The sequence below is a fragment of the Bufo bufo genome, chromosome 2 (assembly GCF_905171765.1).
Source record: "Bufo bufo chromosome 2, aBufBuf1.1, whole genome shotgun sequence".
NCBI lineage: Eukaryota > Metazoa > Chordata > Amphibia > Anura > Bufonidae > Bufo > Bufo bufo.
The window spans coordinates 213809920-213831682 of record NC_053390.1 but is presented as its reverse complement, the minus strand read 5'-3'; the positions used below and the strand labels follow the sequence as shown (position 1 = coordinate 213831682).

Sequence of the window (21763 nt, the reverse complement as noted above, 5' to 3'; positions counted from 1 at the left end):
GCAACCAAAATGGAACAGAAAGCATTTTGGAGCATTCCGTTCTGTTCTATTCTGTTTTGTTCCCCCTGACAACGAACGGGGACAAAACAGAAGCGCTTTTCTCCGATATTAAAATCCTCTGCCGGATCTCAATACCGTGTGAAAGTAGCCTAACTCCCGCAATAAACTGTACAGCTTTATAGGCAGTGCTAAAATAAGATTTCAGGGCAGTAAGCCCTTCTGTAGAGACAAGTGTGGTCACTTTAGGCTACTTTCACATTTGCGTTGTTGTTTTCCGGTATTAAGATCCGGCAGTGGATCTAATACCGGAAAAAAACGTTTCCGTTTAGTCCTCATGCATTCTGAATGGAAAGAGATCCGTTCAGGATGCATCAGGATGTCTTCCGTTCCGTCAGCATTCCTTTTTATGTCCGGTCATAAAAACAGGAAAAAAACGGATCCGGCACTGAAAACAATGTAAGGCAATGATGACGGATCAATTTTTCTTAGAAGCCTATTGACTTTCAATGTATTTAGTGACGGATCCATTTTTTTCCTTTTTGATTTCACACAACTGCATCCTGATGTGCAAAATCAAAACGGATGTTTAATTTCCATATTGAGATCCTCTGCCGGATCTCAATACCGTACTTAACAACACAAGTGTGAAAAAACCCCTACGGAAATACTGGAAGAATATATTTTGGGGGGACACTACCAGCTACCTCTTACCCTCATGTCGCCACATAATGTGCACTGGAGAAGGGAATATTAGGCCAGTGCAAGTCTCAGATATTTTACTAGCATTTCTCAATCCCACAACATGGCTTCCACGATGCAAACTATATAAATCATACACGGTTTTACTCAGAGCTTCAAAAGAAGGCTAAGAAAGAGAAGTCCAATTCTTAAAGCAATGCAGGTTCTTCTAAAGATCAGTCCACGTTCCAAAACTTTACCCGCAGGCAACACAACTTCAGCCTTAGACATTTGAGAGCTTCATCTTTTTATTGGAATGATGTTACACCTGAGAAGAACAGAGACAGAGATTTCTTATCACACAGATTCATGTAGAAGGAACAGGTTAAAGGTGTTGTCCAGTCTAGGAGCCGACCAGCTCAATCTTTGGAACCTGTGCCCAATTTAAAAAAAAACACAAACATCTGTCTGTAGTCCCATCGTTCCTGCACCAGAGCCCGTTCCCAGTCCCTGCTGGACCAGAAGTGGCTTGGTCCGGAAACTGCTATGGCTAATCACCGGCCTTTGCGGTCATGTTTAAGAAGTGTGTCATTGTGCTCGTCACATTTAAAATGCGTTACATTGGAGGCATCACTCTGGTCGACAACCTTGGTGCATGTCTGCAATAAGATTCAGTCATCACCTATCCTAGCCATCTGTATCCATATGTATATTTTATCCCCTCTGATGCCTCTGCCAGTACAGTCCTAGGAGAAACTGAGGCTTCTAGGGGGTACAGAGGTCTAGGAGCCAAAATGAGTCTACAGCAAGTTAGGGACAGTTATGGGAATAGATCCCTTCCAACTGGAGGAGCCGTCTTCCAAAGAAGAACAATGCAAAGAGGCTTGTATTAGTAAGCACCGCCACATAATGAAATGGATTTATACAGGAACCGGATGTAGAGTATAAAGCGTCACTGTCTAATGACCGGGCTGAATTAAAACTTCCATGCATGGAGCATGCAAGTGGCAAGGTTGTCCCATGAAAAATATTCTACATTTTGCAATCCAGCACCTGGATCTCAATGTGGTTGTGAAAGGATGTAAATACAAATTTAGTATAGCCACTAAGCTATTCAATAAAATGGATCTAAATAGCACCATCTGAGGTTTTCCTTTTTTCTCTGTCTGCCTCGAAGACGCATACTCCGTTCCATCCTTCAACTGCCATCAGTCATATCTACTGTTAGAAGCTGTGACAGTTACATGGAGAGAGCTGCAGAAGGACCCCCCTCCCCCGAGCTGTCATACTGAGAAAGCTGCAGTAGAAAGGACACCCCCCCAGAGCTGTGATGGGAGAGAGCTGCAGCAGAAAGGACACTCCCCAGGGCTGTGATGGGAGAGAGCTGCAGCAGAAAGGACACCCCCCAGAGCGGTGATGGGAGAGAGCTGCAGCAGAAAGGACACCCCCCTAGAGCTGTGATGGGAGAGATCTGCAGCACAAATAAATCTAGCAGAACAATTGGAGCAATGAATGAGGAGATCTCTGGATCCATGTGAGAATCGGGGCTGGTTCTAGCTATGTTAGAAAGAGGTCATCATGTACCATATGTCGTCTAATTTAAATTTTTTACATTAATCATTGGATAACCCCTTTAGGTACACAATGATAAAACCCCTTTAATCTCTTGACATGTATAATAACACTGCTTATTATGGGGATAAGTATCTGATTGCCAGGCAGCCTGCCTCTGGGACCCCCAGCAATTACGAAAATGAAGGTCCCAGAGTCCCCCATGAAAACAGAGCCATGGTGCGCATTTGTGAAAACCACTCACTTTTACCGGACTGCCAAGTACAGTACTGGCCACTATTTCTGGCAGTGCCATAGAAGAGAATGCAGCAGTGGTCCGGCATGCGCACCATGGCTCCGTTCTCAAAGGGGACTGCGGAAACTTCAATTTTGTGACTCCTGGGGGTCCCAAAGGTTGGATAACCGCGGATCACATACCTGAGGATGGGGAATAAGTAGTGTTCTTTTGTATGTCTAGTGCTTACGGATCCGTTTGCATTATTCATTTAAAAAAAAGTCTAAGTCAAAACGGATCCGTCTTGACTTACATTGAAAGTCAATGGGGGACGGATCCGTTTTCAATTGCACCATATTGTGTCAGTGAAGGCAGCCAAACTGATGCATTCTGAACGGATCCTTATCCATTCAGAATGCATTGGGGCTGATCTGCTCCGTTTTGGGCCGATTTTGAGAGCCCTGAAACGGATCTCACAAGCGGACCCAGAAACACCAGTGTGAAACTAGCCTAATAATGCCCTACTGATTAAATGATGATAATATCAATTCGACCTACCCTAAAAGCCCTTTGCCATTCCATCGTTGAGGTGTGAGCCCCAAATGAACAGACTTTCCATCTCGAACCACAGTCACACTTAATGGTCTCTGAAATCACAAGAGAGCTGACAATTAACAAATACTTGTACATTTCACGCCCAGGACATCCGTTGTGCAGCATGAACGTGCACTTACCCCCTCGCTGTGCTGTACCACACTGGCAATATTCTGTAATGTCTGAAAGTTGTTGGTATTTACTGAACCCAATGCAATTATTTCATCTCCAACCTGCAACCCCTAAAGAAAAAAAGAAAAAATATCAAAAAGTAACAATAAGCTGTAATACTACACAGAGATCTTCATAGAGACCATGGGATGCTCTAAACCAGCAGTTTACAATGCCACATCTCCAGCAATGGAGAATGAGATGCCAGTGGATGCCCGCTGTGGCACATTGTCCTGTAGGCACATCTTAGGTGGCCGCACATTATTTATTTCCATTATCATTGGAGGTATTGGATAAGTTGGTAGCACTGAGCTGCCCGTTGCTTTCCAGCCACAGCAACACTGTTGTTAAATTGCACTAATTTATTCCTAAAAAGAAGCAGATGTATCTGTAAAGCAGATTGCCTTTTTTTGGGAAAGGAGTCTGCCATTCCATATGCTGGAAAATGTGGGAATAGTTGGAGAGCAAATATCAGCAATCACATATTAAAGAACTATCATGCTTAGCTTTCTCATACAGGGCCTCCACTTCATATGCAGTCTATGCATCAGATATTTGATTTAGGAATCATAAGCATGCAGTCTGGAAGTTTCTTAGAAAGTTTTTAAAACCAGTTCAACACTAGACCAAATAATGCAAACTACTAAATGGTTGCGGTGGCTCAGTGCAAATTTTTATCCAGACGTATACTAAAGAACAGGCAGGGGCGTAGCTACCTTGTCAGCAGAGGAAGCAGCTGTTACAGGGCCCGAACTCAGGGGCCCAATAGGAGTACAAATGGATTTTTTTTCAGGGCTCAGGGAGCGGTGAGTATAGTGCTCCTAGTCTAACACTGGTATTACTCACCGCTCCCTGGGCCCGTCAGGACAGGACGTAGTGTGCGTAGCTGTGCACTATGACATGACGCGGTGTGACATCAGGTGTAGCGAGTGCCTAGATGCAGAGGACAATGGGGGGGGGGGGGGGAATAGGGCATTCAAAAGTTTGCTGTGGGGCCCAGTCAGTTCTAGTAACACTGAGAACAGGGGGGTGTACAATCTTTGTCACACTGTTCTATGTCAAGGGGCCACCAAAGCAAAAAAAAAAAAAAAAAAGGATTGGTGCCCGTTTCCATTGGCCTATTACACGGCCTGTTCAAAGTGAATGTGGGAGAAGTAATCGCTAATGCAGTCATTCCTCTCAATCAGTTCTATTGATTATCAGCATGACATACCTGATTACACAGGAAGATGTACTGCTGCTAACTGTACATCATTCATACTGCAAATCAGCAGACAAGCGAGCGGTTTATTGGTTGACTGGCAGAACGATTACATGGGAGAAATAACAGGAACGAGCATTTGTATGAACATATGTTCCTGATAATTGGCTGAATATTGTGCAGTGTAATAGTGGCTTAAAGGGGTTGTCTCACTTCTGCAAATGTAATTTATCATGTAGACATAGTTAATACTAATCACTTACTAATGTATTGTTATTGTCCATATTGCTTCCTTTGCTGGCTTGATTCATTTTTCCATCACACTATACACGGCCCGTTTCCATGGTTACGACCACCCTGCAATACAGCGGTGATGGTCGTGTTTGCAGACTATAGGAAAAAGCATTGGCCTATGCGCACTACCATTATCCCAGCCACCAGAGAGGCCAGCGTCTTTTTCTATAGTGTGCAAGCATGGCAGAAGCACCTAACTCAACTGCATCTGCATCTGTGGATACAATTGAATACAACGATGGAGCAGGGAACCGTCATCTCCCTCCTCCACCATATACTCTGCAATCAGTGGTTTGCTGCAGACAGGCACAGTGACATAATTGCTCTTATTGCGTCTATCCGCTGTATAAACCGAAGCAGATCTGCAGCGAGATGTGTTCAAGTCATTATAGGAAGGTGGGCTAAGTGACCATGCACTGTGTGAGGGCCTCATGTAGGGGACATTATACAGTATAATAGTCCCTACATGTGCTCCTCATACAATATAATTAGTACTGTATCCTGGGCGAGAAGCGCGCGCAAGGGGGCGTTATACTGGGCGAGAAGCGCGCGCAAGGGGGCGTTATACTGGGCGAGTAGCGCGCGCAAGGGGGCGTTATACTGGGCGAGTAGCGCGCGCAAGGGGGCGTTATACTGGGCGAGTAGCGCGCGCAAGGGGGCGTTATACTGGGCGAGAAGCGCGCGCAAGGGGGCGTTATACTGGGCGAGTAGCGCGCGCAAGGGGGCGTTATACTGGGCGAGTAGCGCGCGCAAGGGGGCGTTATACTGGGCGAGTAGCGCGCGCAAGGGGGCGTTATACTGGGCGAGTAGCGCGCGCAAGGGGGCGTTATACTGGGCGAGTAGCGCGCGCAAGGGGGCGTTATACTGGGCGAGTAGCGCGCGCAAGGGGGCGTTATACTGGGCGAGTAGCGCGCGCAAGGGGGCGTTATACTGGGCGAGTAGCGCGCGCAAGGGGGCGTTATACTGGGCGAGTAGCGCGCGCAAGGGGGCGTTATACTGGGCGAGTAGCGCGCGCAAGGGGGCGTTATACTGGGCGAGTAGCGCGCGCAAGGGGGCGTTATACTGGGCGAGTAGCGCGCGCAAGGGGGCGTTATACTGGGCGAGTAGCGCGCGCAAGGGGGCGTTATACTGGGCGAGTAGCGCGCGCAAGGGGGCGTTATACTGGGCGAGTAGCGCGCGCAAGGGGGCGTTATACTGGGCGAGAAGCACAGTTACTATAGTGTATTGGGGAACATGTAAGGGACATTATTCTGAATGAGACACCCAGCAGGGTGCAATGTATTGTTTGAGGGGTATAATACTGTGTGTGAAGCATATAAGCAGGCAATATACTGTGTGGGGGTACACATAAGTGGTTGCCATATTAGCGGTGTCACAGCACTGAGTCTAGCAGTACTACAAGGGCACCCAGATATAATTTTGCTTGGAGGCTCAAAAAACGCCAAATCCACCCTTGGGGTGGTGCAAATGTGTGAGCACGTCTCCATTCACTTCTATCAGACTGCGGAGTATAGCAATAAGTACTGATAGTGGGAAACCCCCTTAAAGGGGTTAGGATTTACAGTACGACATTTTTCTTGTTCAAGAGTTAATGTATGCAAGTCCAACACTAAAGGCAGATACATAAAAGCCATATAAAACCGGGGGAAGGTTTGACTCAGCATTATACTGAAGATGGGGCTGCCTTCCACCCCACAACAGATGTCACTGGAACGAGCAGATTCGATGGACACCAGATGGTAAAAGGTCTTCTTTACAGGGAACTGCCTCATACTGGTTTCTCAATAACATCAATAGCATTCGCTCCAATGATTAAAAGCAGCATCCTTGTGTAGGTCTCATTCCTGCTCAAAGCACCACATACCTGCCATAGCAAAAACAATTACTGTAAGAGAATAGCACAGTAAGAAAACGCCTGGCATAAGTTTCATGTGATATTGCTCCAGAAGATCAGTAATATAATATATATATATCTATCTTGCACATCCATAACATCATTAAACTATGCATTACACGTGTCTTACAAGCCAGGATTTATCTTCAACTACGTGAGAAATGGGATGCAATCATTAAAAGAGGCAATAAGCATTCAAAGCATTTTGTAGCTGCAAAGCTAAAAACAACTTAAGGCTACTTTCACACTTGCGTTCGGGGCTCCGCTTGTGAGTTCCGTTTGAAGAGTCTCACAAGCGGCCCCGAACGGATCCGTACAGCCCCAATGCATTCTGAGTGGATGCGGATCCGCTCAGAATGCATCAGTTTGGCACCGTTTGGCCTCCGTTCCGCTCAGCAGGCGGACACCCGAACGCAGCTTGCAGCGTTTTGGTGTCGGCCTGGCCGTGCGGAGCCAAACTGATCCGTCCAGACTTACAATGCAAGTCAATGGGGACGGATCCGTTTGACGTTGACACAATATGGTGCAATTTCAAACGGATCCGTCCCCCATTGACTTTCAATGTAAAGTCAGGAGTCCCCTATTAATATACCATCGGATTTGAGTTAGATCGTGAAACTCAAATCAGTATTTAACTCATTGGTGGCCAGTGCGGCCCCCCCTCCCTCCCTCCCCAGTATTAAATGTGACCAGTGTGGCCCCCCTCCCTCTATATTCATTGGTGGCCAGTGCGGATTCCCAGTATTAAATGTGACCAGTGCGGCCTCCCCTCTCCCCCCCAAATTAAAATCACCCCCCCCCCCATCATTGGTGGCAGCGGAGAGTTCCGATCGGAGTCCCAGTTTAATCGCTGGGGCTCCGATCGGTTACCATGGCAGCCAAGACGCTATTGCAGTCTTGGCTGCCATGGTTACTTAGCAATAAATAGAAGCATTATACTTACCTGCGAGCTGCGATGTCTGTGACCGGCCGGGCGCTCCTCCTACTGGTAAGTGAAAGGTCTGTGCGGCGCATTGCCTATAGCACAGACCTTTCACTTACCAGTAGGAGGAGCGCCCGGCCGGTCACAGACATCGCAGCTCGCAGGTAAGTATAATGCTTCTATTTATTGCTAAGTAACCATGGCAGCCAAGACTGCAATAGCGTCTTGGCTGCCATGGTAACCGATCGGAGCCCCAGCGATTAAACTGGGACTACGATTGGAACTCTCCGCTGCCACCAATGATGGGGGGGTGATTTTAATTACACATTTAATACTGGGAATCCGCACTGGACTGGCCACCAATAAATATAGGAGGGAGGGGGGCCGCACTGGTCACATTTAATACTGGGAAGGGAGGGAGGGGCTGCTCTGGCCACCAATGAATATAGAGGGAGGGGGGCCGCACTGGTCACATTTAATACTGGGGAGGGAGGGAGGGGGGGGGCCACACTGGCCACCAATGAATATAGAGGGAGGGGGGCCGCACTGGCCACCAATGAATATAGAGGGAGGGGGGCCGCACTGGTCACATTTAATACTGGGGAGGGAGGGAGGGGGGGCCGCACTGGCCACCAATGAATATAGAGGGAGGGGGGCTGCACTGGTCACATTTAATACAGGGGAGGGAGGGGGTCTGCCCCCTCCTGCCTGGCAGCACCTGATCTCTTACAGGGGGCTATGATTCGCACAATAATTGTGCGGATCACAGCCCCCTGTAAGAGCTCGGGTGCTGCCAGGCAGCAGGGGGCAGTCATGTACACAGTTCTTTTAGTATATTCTAACTTGAAGCGTCCCCATCACCACGCCTCTGTGTTAGAATATACTGTCAGATCTGAGTTTTCACGAAGTGAAAAATCTGATCTGTAAAAACCAGATATGCAGACGGATCCGTTCTGAACGGATGCAAGCGTTTGCATTATAGGAGCGGATCCGTCTGTGCAGACACCAGATGGATCCGCTCCAAACGCAAGTGTGAAAGTAGCCCAAGACAACCGTTCGCAGTTTGACCCCATTCAATGGAGTAATACCATGAGTGGAAACCTGCCTCTGTTTCCAGCAGTCTGTGTGGAAACCTGGTCGCAGCAATACACTGCGGCTGCATCAACAGCAGTGAGGCCTCATAGTGAAAACAATGGCAGGCGGAGTTCGAATGGCAACCAGGTGACTTCTTGGCGCAGAGCCCGTCCCAAAATCTACCTGCAAAAGATTTGGTGTGAACAGGGCCTAAGGGTGGTTTCACACTACGTCTTTTTTTGACAAAACACTGTGGGGAAGGTTTATGAAAACTGGTGTAAAGGAAAACTGGCTTAGTTGCTCATAGTAACCAATCAGATTCCACGTTTCATTTATCAAAGCTCACTTGGTAAATGAATGGATTAATCTAACTGGTTGCTAGACAGGACTGAAATGGTCAGCACGAAGCCTCCATACTCAAACCCGACCATTGAGGGATCCCAAACAGAACCCGGATTAATCGTTAAAGACTATACAGTTCCTTCTGTAGCAGTCCAGGTTTCTCGTTCACGACACCACTGCAAACCACCAAACAACCACACAAAAAGGCTGCACATCATCTTAAAAATAAATTCATATATTTGTATTAAACAACAAAGCAAAAAAGGGTTAAAACCATTGTATACAATAAAAATCTTGTGCCGGACCAAAATTTATGTCCAATGCACAACCATATGCACTCCAGGTCCTAACGTATGGACTAATATGTGTTGCCAGAAAAATACAGAGTGCATGATAAATATGACCTCAAATAAATATTACAAAATACTCATCTAAGGCTTCGTTCACACGTCCGTGCTGTGTTGCAGACCTGCAAATTGCGGGTCCGCAACACACCAGCCCGTCAACCCCCATAGAAATGCCTATTCTTGTCCGCAAGCTGCGGACAAGAATAGGACATGCTCTATCTTTTTGCGGAGCTGCGGACCCAAAATCGGGGCCGCGCTCCGCAATTGCGGCTGCAGACAGCACACTGTGTGCTGTCCGCATCCATTTCGTCCCCATAGAGAATGAATGGGTCCGCACCCATTCCGCAAAATTGCGTAAAGGATGCGGACCCATTTTGCGGACGTGTGAATGGAGCCTAATGCAGGTTCAGGCAAGCATAGTGCATAGGTAGAACGCCCCACGCGTATCACTGGAATCACCAGCTTCCTCAGGGGTCTATCAGGGGTCCAGGAAGCTGGTGATTCCAGTGATACGCGTGGGGCGTTCTACCTATGCACTATGCTTGCCTGAACCTGCATTAGATGAATATTTTGTAATATTTATTTGAGGTCATATTTATCATGCACTCTGTATTTTTCTGGCAACACATATTAGTCTATACTTTAGGACCTGGAGTACATATGGTTGTGCATTGGACATACATTTTGGTCCGGCACAAGATCTTTATTGCATACAATGTTTTTAACCTTTTTTTGCTTTGTTGTTTAATAAAAATATCTGAATTTTTTTAAGAGGGTGATGTGCAGCCTTTTTGTGCGGTTGTTCTTTCATTTCTCTTCTGGCCTTAATGCCGCGGCTAGAACTCTAGTGTGCACCCTAGTTTTTCCTATAGACCACTGCAAACCCAGGTGGAGGTGGCTGGCTGTCAATGGCAGTACTTGTAATGGGCTCCATGGCACCATTTCCTTCTGCTAAAGAGCCTGGAAATCGTCTGGCCAGAGACAGGGATGTGTAATGGAGGTGCCACCTGTGTCTGTATGGTGGACTAAGAAATTGTGTAAGCTGCTCGTGATGGTCAGCCGATCCAACAATCCTCCCTACTGGTGAGCTGTCTCCACCATGTGTGTGTGCTCCTAACAGCTAGCTCAGAATGGCCTAGATGGCAGGTAATTCGTTGAAACGACCATCCTGCGTCCCACAGTCCAATGATGCGCCCCCTCTCATAGTGCATTGTATGCATATCTCTCTCTGACAAGAGCATAGCACCTGTCATCATTTACATATCTGTCCAAGACATAACTGCATGGCAAGTTTTGCAGTAACCAGACATTTCTATCTGGAAGCTTTATTTTTTTGTTAAGGAGTGTATTTCTTTGCCACAAGGCACAGGAGCCATTCTTTTTGGAAGCCAAGTCAAGTTCACTTACACACATACTAGCTGGAGATCCTGGAGTAACTGCGTCAACTCTGGCAAATGCATCAGGTAAAGACTGCTGGTCTTGTAGTGCTTCAGCATTGGCCTCGGCCTCATCTTTCTGTCTCTTTTCTTTGTCCCGAGCATGTAGGTTGTGCAAGGCCTCTTCAATTTCTTTCATGATGGATTTATGATCATTCTGCAAACCTTAAAATATGAGAATCAAATTACGTACTGTATATATCATGTCCAGTGCACATATATAATAATAAACTGTAGAATAGATTACCAAATAATATCGTTCTGTACAACATAAGCGGCCTGCTAAATTAGGCTGGCCATAGATGCATATGGAGGTGAGCTGGGCAGTTAGAGAAAGAGGACTCCCTCTGTCCTCCGATCGGACCTACTGGAGGTAAAATTGCAGGTTTCCAATCAGATGCTATGGCAACCTTGGACCTTGTGAAGGCTCCCAGGCCTGCCATAGTAAGCTGCCTATTAAGCCCTGCCTGTGAAGAGGCTTACAGGGGTATTCCAGTTATATAAAGTTATCTCCTATCCACAGGATACTTCTGGGATCCCCACCAATCACAAGAATGGGGGCGCCGTAGCCAGTGAAGCCCCCCTCCCCCTTGGAATGAACGGAGTAGCCAGTCAGGCATGTGTGCGGCCACTCCATTCATTTCTATGGGAGATCCAGAAATAGCTGAGCGCTGTACTGTAGAGGATTCCTGTTAGCACGAAGCCAGTAAAATCCCAAAGTCCGCAATACTATACTACTGACAATAACAAAAAAAAAGAAGAAAGTAACAACTATTTTTAAAAAAAACACAATAATATAAAATAAATAAATTCTCTCCCCTTTCCCAATTTTACCTATAGAAAAAATAAATAAAAAATAAACATAATAATGAGAAACTGAAAATGTCCAAACTAATAAATACTAAAAATATTTATCACCGTAATTGGAAAAAAAACAAAATAGCCGATTTGTTGTTTTTTGGTCAAGTTACACTCCTCACCAGAAACACCAACTTCTGCTTCCTGGGGCTATCTGTGCTACATAAATTTGGTGTTCCTGAAATCGTACTGACCAGCAGAAAAAGACTGTCATATCCCTATTAGCAAAACAATACCATAAAAACAAAACCCAAAGAACAATGCCAGTATTTAAATTTTTCTCTAATTTCTCCCCACAAAGAATTTTTTCTCATTTTCCTATAAAAGATATGGTAAATCAAAAGATGCCATTAAAAATACATGTTCCACAAAAAAAAAACAAGCCCTGATATAGCTATGTGAACAAAAAGTTAAAGTTATGGCCCTTGGTAGGGGGGAAACAAAACATAGAAAAAAAAAATATGAAAATAGTCTCAGTCTTGAAAGGGTTAGGTTGTGGGGTGGGCCCACTATGGATCAAACTTGTTTTTCCAGCACATCCTACAGATGCTGGTTCGGACTTTGATTTGGAGAAATCGGAAGCCAAGCCAACACCCTGAAATCTTGAGCATTATCCTACTATTAGAGAATGAAGCTGACATGAAGGAATGTAGTTGGTCTACAACAATGTTTAGGTAGGTGGCACGTGTCAAAGTATCATCCACATGATGGCCAGAACACAAGGGTTCCCAGCAGAATGTTGCCCAGAGAATCACACTGTCTCCATCAACTTCCCTTCTTCCAACAGCCATGTTGGTGCAAACTCATCCTCAGGTAAGAGATATACTGATTTATCAGACCAGGCCACCTTCTTCCACTGCTTCATAATACAGTTCTTAAGCTCACTGTTGGAGCTTTTGGTGGCCTTGTGGCTGCAGTACCTGTTCAGACACCTTATAACTTTTTCAGCAATTTGTGCTACAATAGCTCTTCTGTGGGATCAGACGTGACAGGCATCAATAAGCCTTGGGTGCCCATGATCCTGTTGCCATTAAATGCAGTTATCTTTGTCTTTACCTGGACTACTTTTGGCAGGTACTAACCACTGCATACCAGGAACATCCCCACTATACCTGCAATTTTGGGGCTGCTCTAATCCAGTCGTCTACCCATCACTATTTGGCCCTTGTCAAAGTCACACTTTGCCCATTTTTTTTTTCCAACCAACCCTTTTTTTTTTTTTTTTTTACTTCTACGGTCTAATATATCCCACCCTTGCCATGTTCCATTGTCAGAAGATAATCCATGTAATTCACTTCACCTTCGTCAGCAGTTATAACATTTTAATGTTCTGACTGAACAGTGGATAATCAGAATATTATGAAACTTGCAGCAGTATGATACTTGCAGTATCTGACAAAAGTGAGCACACCCCTTTTGTAAATATTTCATTATATCTTTTCATGGGCCAAAACTAAAGATATGACACTTTGATACAATGTACAGTAGTCAGTGTACAGCTTGTATAACAGTGTAAATTTGGTGTCCCCTCAAAATAACTCAATACACAGCTATTCATTTCTAAACCGCTGGCAACAAAAGCGAGTACACCCCTAAGTGAAAATGGCCAAATTGTGCCCAAATAATCAATATTTTGTGCGGCCACCATTATTTTCCGGCACTGCCTTAACTCTCTTGGGCATGGAGTTCACTAGAGCTTCACAGGTTGCCACTGGAATCCTCTTGCACTCCTCCATGACAACATCACTGAGCTGGTGGATGTTAGAGACCTTGCGCTCCTCCATCTTCTGTTTGAGAATGCCCCACAGATGCTCAATAGGGTTTAGGTCTGGAGACATACTTGGCCAGTCCAGCACCTTTACCCTCAGTTTCTTCAGCAAGGCAGTGGTCGTCTTGGAGGTGTGTTTGGGGTCGTTATCATGTAATACTGCCCTGCGGACCAAAGGTAGGAGATCATGCTCTGCTTCAGTATGTCACAGAAGATGTTGGCATTCATGGTTCCCTCAATGAACTGTAGCCCCCCACAGCAGGCAGCACTCGTGAAGCCCCAAACCATGACACTCCCACCACCATGATTGACCATAGGCAAGACAGACTTGTCTTTGTATTCCTCACCTGGTTGCCGCCACACGTTTGCCACAAACAGAACCAAATAAGTTTATCTTGGCCTCATCAGACCACAGGACTTTGCTCCAGTAAACCATGTCCTTAATCTGCTTGTCTTCAGCAAACTGTTTGCAGACTTTCTTGTGCATCATCTTTAGAAGAGGCTTCCTTCTGGGATGACAGCCATGCAGACCAATTTGATGCACTGTGCGGCGTATGGTCTGAGCACTGACAGGCTGACCCCCCACCCCTTTAATCTCTGCTGGCAGCACTCATACGTCTATTTTGAAAAGACAACCTCTGGATATGACGCTGAGCATGTGCACTCAACGTCTCTGTTGACCATGGCGAGGCCTGTTCTGAGTGGAACCAGTCTTGTTAAACTGCTTTATGGTCTTGCCCACCATGCTGCAGCACAGTTTCAGAGTGTTGGCAATCTTCTTATAGCCTAGGCCATCTTTATGTAGAGCAACAAAAAAAAATTTAAGATCCTCAGAGAGGTCTTTGCCATGTGGTGCCATGTTGAACTTCCAGTGACCAGTGAGAGTGAGTTGGAGCAATTACACCAAATTTTCACTTAGGGGTGTACTCAGATTCGTTGCCAGTGGTTTAGACATTAATGGCTGTGTGTTGTGTTATTTTAAAGACACACCAAATTTACACTGTTACACTGTACACTGACTACTTTACATTACATCAAAGTATCATATCCTCAGTAGAGTTGAGAAAAGTGAACTTCGGATGCTTAATCCGAAGTCACTTCATTCAAAACTTCGGAATAATACTGTACAGAGATTAGTCTTCATACAGTATTAGAATGTATGGGCTCTGATGAGCCAAAGTACGGTAAGTTATTCACGAAGTTGCGTGTGACTTTGTTGGATAACTTCAGTAATTGATTTAGACTAGTACCTCGGAACCGAAGCGGAGTTCGGTTTCAAGTTTTAAAGTGGTTTAACGCTTTAGTTTTCAACTACCGAAGTTATTCAACAAAGTCACGTGCGATAAGCCGAAGTAAGTTATTCACAAAGTCACACGTGATTGCGTTGAAAAACTTCGGTAGTTGACAACTAAAGTGTAAAACCACTTTAAAACTTGAAACCGAACTCCGCTTCGGTTCCGAGGTACTAGTCTAAATCAATTTAGTCACACGCAACTTTGTGAATAACTTACTTCGGCTCAACAGAGCCCATACATTCTAATACTGTACGGAGACAGTTTTATTCGCTCAACATGAATCCTCAAGTGTTGTCCCATGAAAAGATATAATAAAAAAATATTTGCAAAAATGTGAGTGGTGTACTCATTTTTGTGAGATACTGTATTTCTCTGCTGTGTACTATCCATTTTTAAACAGGAGAGCATACCAATCACACTATTCACACATCTGCTTTTTTCAGTGGTTCTATGCGCCTGATCTGATCTCACTGCAGGTCCATTTTTTGCTGGTAAGAATAGGTATTTCTATTGATGGGAGCGATAAAAACAAAGCAGAAGGCACATGGAAGATATCCTTTTTTTTAACGCATGGAAAAATTGGACAGATCTGTATGAATAAGCTATAACAAGAAGCAATAACGTCACAGCCAGAAAATGAGCATTTCAACGTTTTAGCCATTATAGTTCGTTCCATGGCAGCCACTCAAAGATTATATTATTAATATATATACCGTATTTTTCGCTTTATAAGACGCGCCTGATGATAAGACGCACCTAGATTTTTGAGGAGGAAAATAATAAATTAAAAAATTTGAACCAAAAAGTGTGCTTTTGGTGGGTTTTGAACTAATGGTGGTCTGTGGATGACGCACTGTTATGGGGGGGACCTGTGGATGACGCACTGTTATGGGGGGGACCTGTGGCTGACGCACTGTTATGGGGGGACCTGTGGATGACGCACTGTTATGGGGGGGACCTGTGGATGACGCACTGTTATGGGGGGGACCTGTGGATGACGCACTGTTATGGGGGGGACCTGTGGATGACGCACTGTTATGGGGGGGACCTGTGGATGACGCACTGTTATGGGGGGACCTGTGGATGACGCACTGTTATGGGGGGACCTGTGGATGACGCACTGTTATGGGGGGACCTGTGGATGACGCACTGTTATGGGGGGACCTGTGGCTGACGCACTGTTATGGGGGGACCTGTGGCTGACGCACTGTTATGGGGGGACCTGTGGATGACGCACTGTTATGGGGGGACCTGTGGATGACGCACTGTTATGGGGGGACCCGTGTATGACGCACTGTTATGGGGGGGGATGTGTGGATGATACACTACAACCGGGGGGGGGGGGGGGTTGTGGATGACACACATATAGCATCTTATGTAATGGGGGTCAATATTCACACAGGGACAATATACTGTGACACATATGATACTGTGACCAGCATAATATAATCTTATGCTGGTCACAGTATCATATGTGTCACAGTATATTGTCCCTGTGTGAATAGTGCCCCCCATTACACCACAGGGCACACAGCAGACTTAATATGTAAAATCTTTTAATGGCTCTGCTTTCTTCTATAACAGTACTCACTATGAAAGCAGCAGTCCGGCCAGCACGTGACGTCACTCACTCAGTCAGTCACGCTCCTGCCAGCTTCATTAATGAAGTGGGAGGAGCATGACCGAGTGAGTGACGTCACGTGCCGGCTGGACCGCTGCTTTCATAGTGAGTACTGTTATAGAAGAAAGCAGATTGTAATGAAGCAGTTTTCATATGTAAAGTCTATAATCTTCAAGCAGTATCTCTGCTTTAAACTGGGGCAATCCTCTGTAGTAGTACAACTCACTATGAAAGCGGCAGGCAGGGCGGCAGCGTAACCTCGCGATGCTCACTCATTCACGCTCCTTCTCCTCCTTCATGAATGAACTGGGAGGAGCGTGAATGAGTGAGCATCGCGAGGTTACGCTGCCGCCCTGCCTGCCGCTTTCATAGTGAGTTGTACTACTACAGAGGATTGCCCTAGTTTAAAGCAGAGACACTGCTTGAAGATTATAGACTGTATATATGAAAATTGCTGTGCGCGGGGCCCGATGTATTACAGTACAGTGACTGCATCGGGCCCCGCCGCGAGTGTTGCCAGCCTCCGTCCCCTCCGATACATTGCGGCCTGCGATGTATCAGCATCACCAAAGTAAACATGGCAGTGTTCGCTTTGTAAGACGCACTGCAATTTCCCCCCCCATTTTTTCAGGGGGAGGGGGGAGAGAAAGTGCATCTTATAAAGCGAAAAATACGGTATATATATATATATATATATATATATATATATATATATATATATATATTACACCAGGGTTTGACAAATTTCCTTGGAATCTAGGAGCCAGCTAAAAAAGTTAGGAGCCAGACGGAGCTGCGTCATAAAGTCCCCAGTAGATGCCCCCATAGTGCTCTCCCCCCCAAATAAAGGTGTATACCATGTTACATATGCCGTGTACATGTGCTGTATACCATGTTACATATGCAGTGTACATGAGCTGTATAATATGGTATATGCAGTATACAGGACCATGATATATGTACAGTATATAGGACTATGGCATACAGTGTACATGTGCTGACACCTCAGGCTCCTGCCTCACTTGGATGAGAGTAGTGGTAATTTGCACTGGGGGCGGGTAGTTACCTGCAGGTGAACCTGAGAGCCACGAGGAGGGCGTAGGTCAGCACTATGGCCCCGCACAGCAGGCACAGCAGCCACTTAACGTGCTGCCAGGCTTGACTCTGCATTCCGCTTATAGAGCAGATGGGCGGCCCGAGCTCGCTGGGGGCAGGACGGAGCTTCTCCTCATCACTCCACATCTGTCACAGTGGACTTCCGCGGCGTACGCTCAGCCATGGGCAGGGAGCGTGTCCAAAGAGCAGCCGCATATGTGGAACCTAAGGCACCGTCACACAGCTCTCCGCTCATCTCCACTCCTGTGCTGCCTCTGGACAGAACGGCCCCCCTCCGGAGCTCCACACCCGTCGCCCAGGCACCTTTGAAAACGGGCTGACAAATACCCAAGCGCCAGGACCAAATTCCTGGTCACCATGGCGACCTGGGATTTGTCGAGCCCTGTATTACACACACACTTGCTGTAAATATAAAGTAAAACTCACAGATGATGTTATGCCGCACAGTCCGCACTTGGTAAATATCAATGTCTGCTCTTGGGTATCCCTCCATGTCAACCAGGGGTCCTTCCATTCCAATATTCTTTTGCTGGAAGATTAAAATAAAAAAGGCGTGTAAGTGTAAAGCAAATAATATAGTATTTCATATTAATTCCCCAGCGGTGGCATTACTCAAACAGCACCAATGCCCTGAAGATAAAGAGCCAGCTGTCAGTGAGACGGAGATGCAGAAAAGGGAGTCCTCACATGACAGCATAGTAGTCCTATGTTACAGAGGATGTATACACTACTATTAAACCAGCCATAGATTATAAATCAGAAGCCGAGATGCAGAGTTCGGTAACGATCGTACAAATTGGCATTTTTCTGTTCTTTAGAGGTGGGCAGTTTCGCCAACAGGAAATGCAGCCATACTGGTTTTTGCCTTTGAATAAGACTAACAAACTAATGGCAAGTCCTCATTAACATTATAGTATATTGGGTCCACTTCCAATCCGCCTTTTTTTGAGGATTGCATGAAAACCCATTCATTTCTATGGGGTCGCAAAAATGCAGGCAGCCGCAGATTAAAGAACTTGCAAAACAGACAAGAATAGGCATTTTGACAATGAGCCCCGCGAAAAGTGCAGGATGTGCACAGCCGGTATCAACATTTTGTGGACCGCAAAACAGTTTTAGGTTACATGTACACGGCTGTATCTAATGGAGTGCTTAAATGACAGTCTGCCATTGTTTCTGAGACGCTAGTTCAATCGTAACTACAGGTCAGCTTTGCAGTAAGGGTCCTGACAACAAAACAGAAAAATAGCAATATTGTTAAAGAAAAGAAGTATAATAGAGAAACTTTAAAAGGGCATTGCAGGATTTTGGAAATACACAGGTCTGTCCGATGTGTAGTGGACACAGCTGGTTACTGCAGCAATGCTCTCACCGACTTCAATGGGAGCCAGAACCCGCAGATCAGATACGCATAGCCAATCCATAGGTTAGGCCATCAATGACAAAATCTTGGAATGCCCCATTAACTACTGCTCCAACGTCTGATTTACTAACATATGGTCAATTTTATTTTCTGGGGCTACATGGCGATCTTCGGCGCAACCCCCATTGTGCAACCACAGATCTCTGTGTAGCAGTGCAGCCATTGAACTGAATGGGGTCACAACGCAACTTGCTACGATCGTAACACCAGAATCTCAAAAAATTCTGGGGTTGCTGTAACATGCAAGCTGTGCTACGCCTTCATTCAGTTCAATGGCTGCACTGCTGCACAGAGATCTTTGATCATGTGATGACTGCGCAGGCTGCGGGCACTTGCTAAAAGTTCAGTATTCCTGAAGAACCCCTTTAAAGGGGTTGTCTCATCATAGACAATAGGGGCATATCGCTAAAATATGCCCCTGTTGTCTTATAGGTGCGGGTCCCACACCTATATAGAGAATGGAGCCCCGCAAGGTGGTGGCTGGAGGACTCCGGTCTGGCCACCACCAAGCCGGCTCCCCATAGAAGTGAATGGGAGAGTACCGCGCGTGCGCGGCCCCCGCTCCCATTCATTTCTATGGGGCCGACACCAGTGATCGGCTATTTTCGCCTGCCCCATAGAAAATTAATGGAGGGTGGCTGCACATGCGCAGTGCGCCCTCCTACACTTGCGGGGCTCTGTTCTCGATATAGGTGCAGGTCCCAGTGGTGGTACCCGCATCTATAAGACAATGGGGGCATATCCTAGTGATATGCCCCCACTGTCCATGATGAGACAAACCCCTTTAAAAGGGGTTGTCTGGCCTAGGATCCAACCAACCCAATAAAAAATTATAAACTTGGAGAGAGTAGAGGCGAATTCCCTTAGAGGAAAACGTATTGAGGCTTTTTTCAAAAGATGGGAAGATTTTATGTTAGTGGTTTACTCAAACCTGGAACCTGTCCTCGGAATGGTATTTGAAACGTAAAATAGCAGGAAGGAACGCTAGGAAGATTGCTGTCTGATTAGGTTATAGTGTTTTTTGAGGTCCGGTATAAGGGAAAGGGGGGGGGAGGGCAAGAAGTTTATTCCTGTTTTATTTAAAGCTAGAAGATTAGCTTAGAATGTCACGATTTGAATCGATTTGATTTGAATGATCATTATGACAATATGCAAGCAGTACCAGTTGTAATGCAGCTACATTCATGTGTAATTTTGTCTATCTTACCCCAGATGTATTGTATTGCATGTGTTATCACCTGTCAAATTATCATACCAATGTGACATGATGTTGGAATGAAAAAATGACAAAAGCCAATAAAGATTATATTTTAAAAAAATAAATAAAATAAAAATGATAAAAAAAGAAAAACACCTTCCACAGTTCAGCCCACTTGGGGCTTCCGCTGGACTGAAGTGGCTTAGTCTCGTGACTGCTGCAGCCAATCAATGGCCTTAGCGGTCACATGTGCTAGTACAGTAAGTCACCGGCAGTTACCGTTGTACTCCAGTGAACTGTATAGTTGACATTGGCTGAAGCGCTGTTATCAGGGACGGACTGGGAACTAGAAGTGGACCTGGAAAGAATAGTAAAAGTGGTACCATGTTGCAGGTGGGTCCAAATGGACAGAAGGCAGGGCAACATAATTAGGCAGGGATGACAGAAGCAGGCATGGCCACACAATATACTGCCACCTGTGCCATAGTTGAATTAAGGAGGTCACCGCCAGCTGCTGCCTAGGTGCGCAAGAGAGAATTGGATCATTATGTCATTATGTACGGGGGGCTTGAGTGGCCCGCCTAGGCATCGGCCGACTGGAAAATTTCCCTGTATGATTTATGGCCAATCCACCCCTGGCTGTTAACCAGTACCGACATGTGGACAGCAGCCTGTCAGTGGACAGGTTCCCAATGAGAAATTAAAGGGGTTAAATTTAAAAAAAAAAAATACTGTCCTCGGCTCCCCCAAAACAGCACTTCTGTCCATGGGATTAGATCCCGCATGGAAACGGCTGATGGACTCCCAGCGTCAGACATATTGTTACCAGCCGTTAAAACGACTACAACTATGGCTACTGAAGACTACAAATCCGGATGCCTCAGAGGACCAAAAAGCATGTAGCGCGCAAGAGGAAAAACAAGAGGGCAGAGCGTATTTGTCATGCACAATACCAGACATGGCCCAAGGACTACTGTGGCGCTGTTTATGGAAAAAGCAGACGCCTTTAATCTAATACTGAACAACCTCTAATAATAAGTTTAGCAGGCGTAATACGCAGCTATCCCGTCAGCAGGCGACTCAGGGCTACATACTGGACTATGGGTGTTATTTCTGAAGGCAAATGAAAAGAGTTATGAGGAGTGCGGGTATACACGTAGGACACCTGTACATGGGAGGACTGCAGGTGTAATGGCTACCTGCCGACCCACTTACATCCTCCAGGACTTCATAGTAAGCCTTTATCTGCGCCTCGATCTCTTCCTTCCTGGCTATAAGCTGTTGTACATCCCGCATGGAAACGGCCGATGGACTCCCAGCTTCTGACATGCTAGAGTGGAGTTGTTAGAAGGAGGTCTGTGATGTCACTGGTCACATGCTCCTTCATGGTCACATGACCAAATGTGGGAAGTGCTGACAAACCACTGCAGCAGCTTGTGTAAGGAGGAGGGGCTGTGTGTGCCTGCAGGCAGCCCAGTGAGGTAGCATGGGGAGCAGCATATGGAGCTCATGAGGGGGGCAGGTGGGGTTCAAGTGGAGTGGAATCTGGGGGTTTATAGTACAGATCCGGGTGTATTCTGAGGGCCATTAGGGTGCAAATCTAAGGTGGGTGGTGGGCATGTGGTGTATTCTGGAGACATGAGGGTGCAGATCTGGGGGGGCATGTGGTGTATTCTGGGGGACATGAGGGTGCAGATCTGGGGGGGGGGGCATGTGGTGTATTCTGGGAGACATGAGGGTGCAGA

General features: G+C 46.1%; 1 protein-coding gene across 1 annotated transcript; it reads right to left on the bottom strand.

Moving 5' to 3' along the window:
• Positions 1-594: 594 nt before the first annotated feature.
• PSMD9 (proteasome 26S subunit, non-ATPase 9) lies at positions 595-21390 on the bottom strand. Its single transcript, XM_040416137.1, has 6 exons — positions 21234-21390; positions 17824-17926; positions 10711-10904; positions 3199-3300; positions 3023-3111; positions 595-1006 (listed from the first exon to the last, which is right to left on the bottom strand). Exons 1-6 carry the CDS (start codon positions 21345-21347, stop codon positions 979-981), a joined length of 630 nt encoding a protein of 209 aa, XP_040272071.1. The 5' UTR covers positions 21348-21390; the 3' UTR covers positions 595-978.
• Positions 21391-21763: the final 373 nt, after the last annotated feature.

Excerpts from the sequence above, each read along its gene's own strand:
- PSMD9 (XM_040416137.1), bottom strand. The coding sequence starts at position 21,347 with ATGTCAGAAGCTGGGAGTCCATCGGCCGTTTCCATGCGGGATGTACAA. Across the intron at positions 17,927-21,233 it reads ACTATGAAGTCCTGGAGGAT|CAAAAGAATATTGGAATGGA; the intron begins GTAAGTGGGTCG and ends TTAATCTTCCAG. Across the intron at positions 1,007-3,022 it reads AATGGCAAAGGGCTTTTAGG|GTGTAACATCATTCCAATAA; the intron begins GTAGGTCGAATT and ends TGTTCTTCTCAG.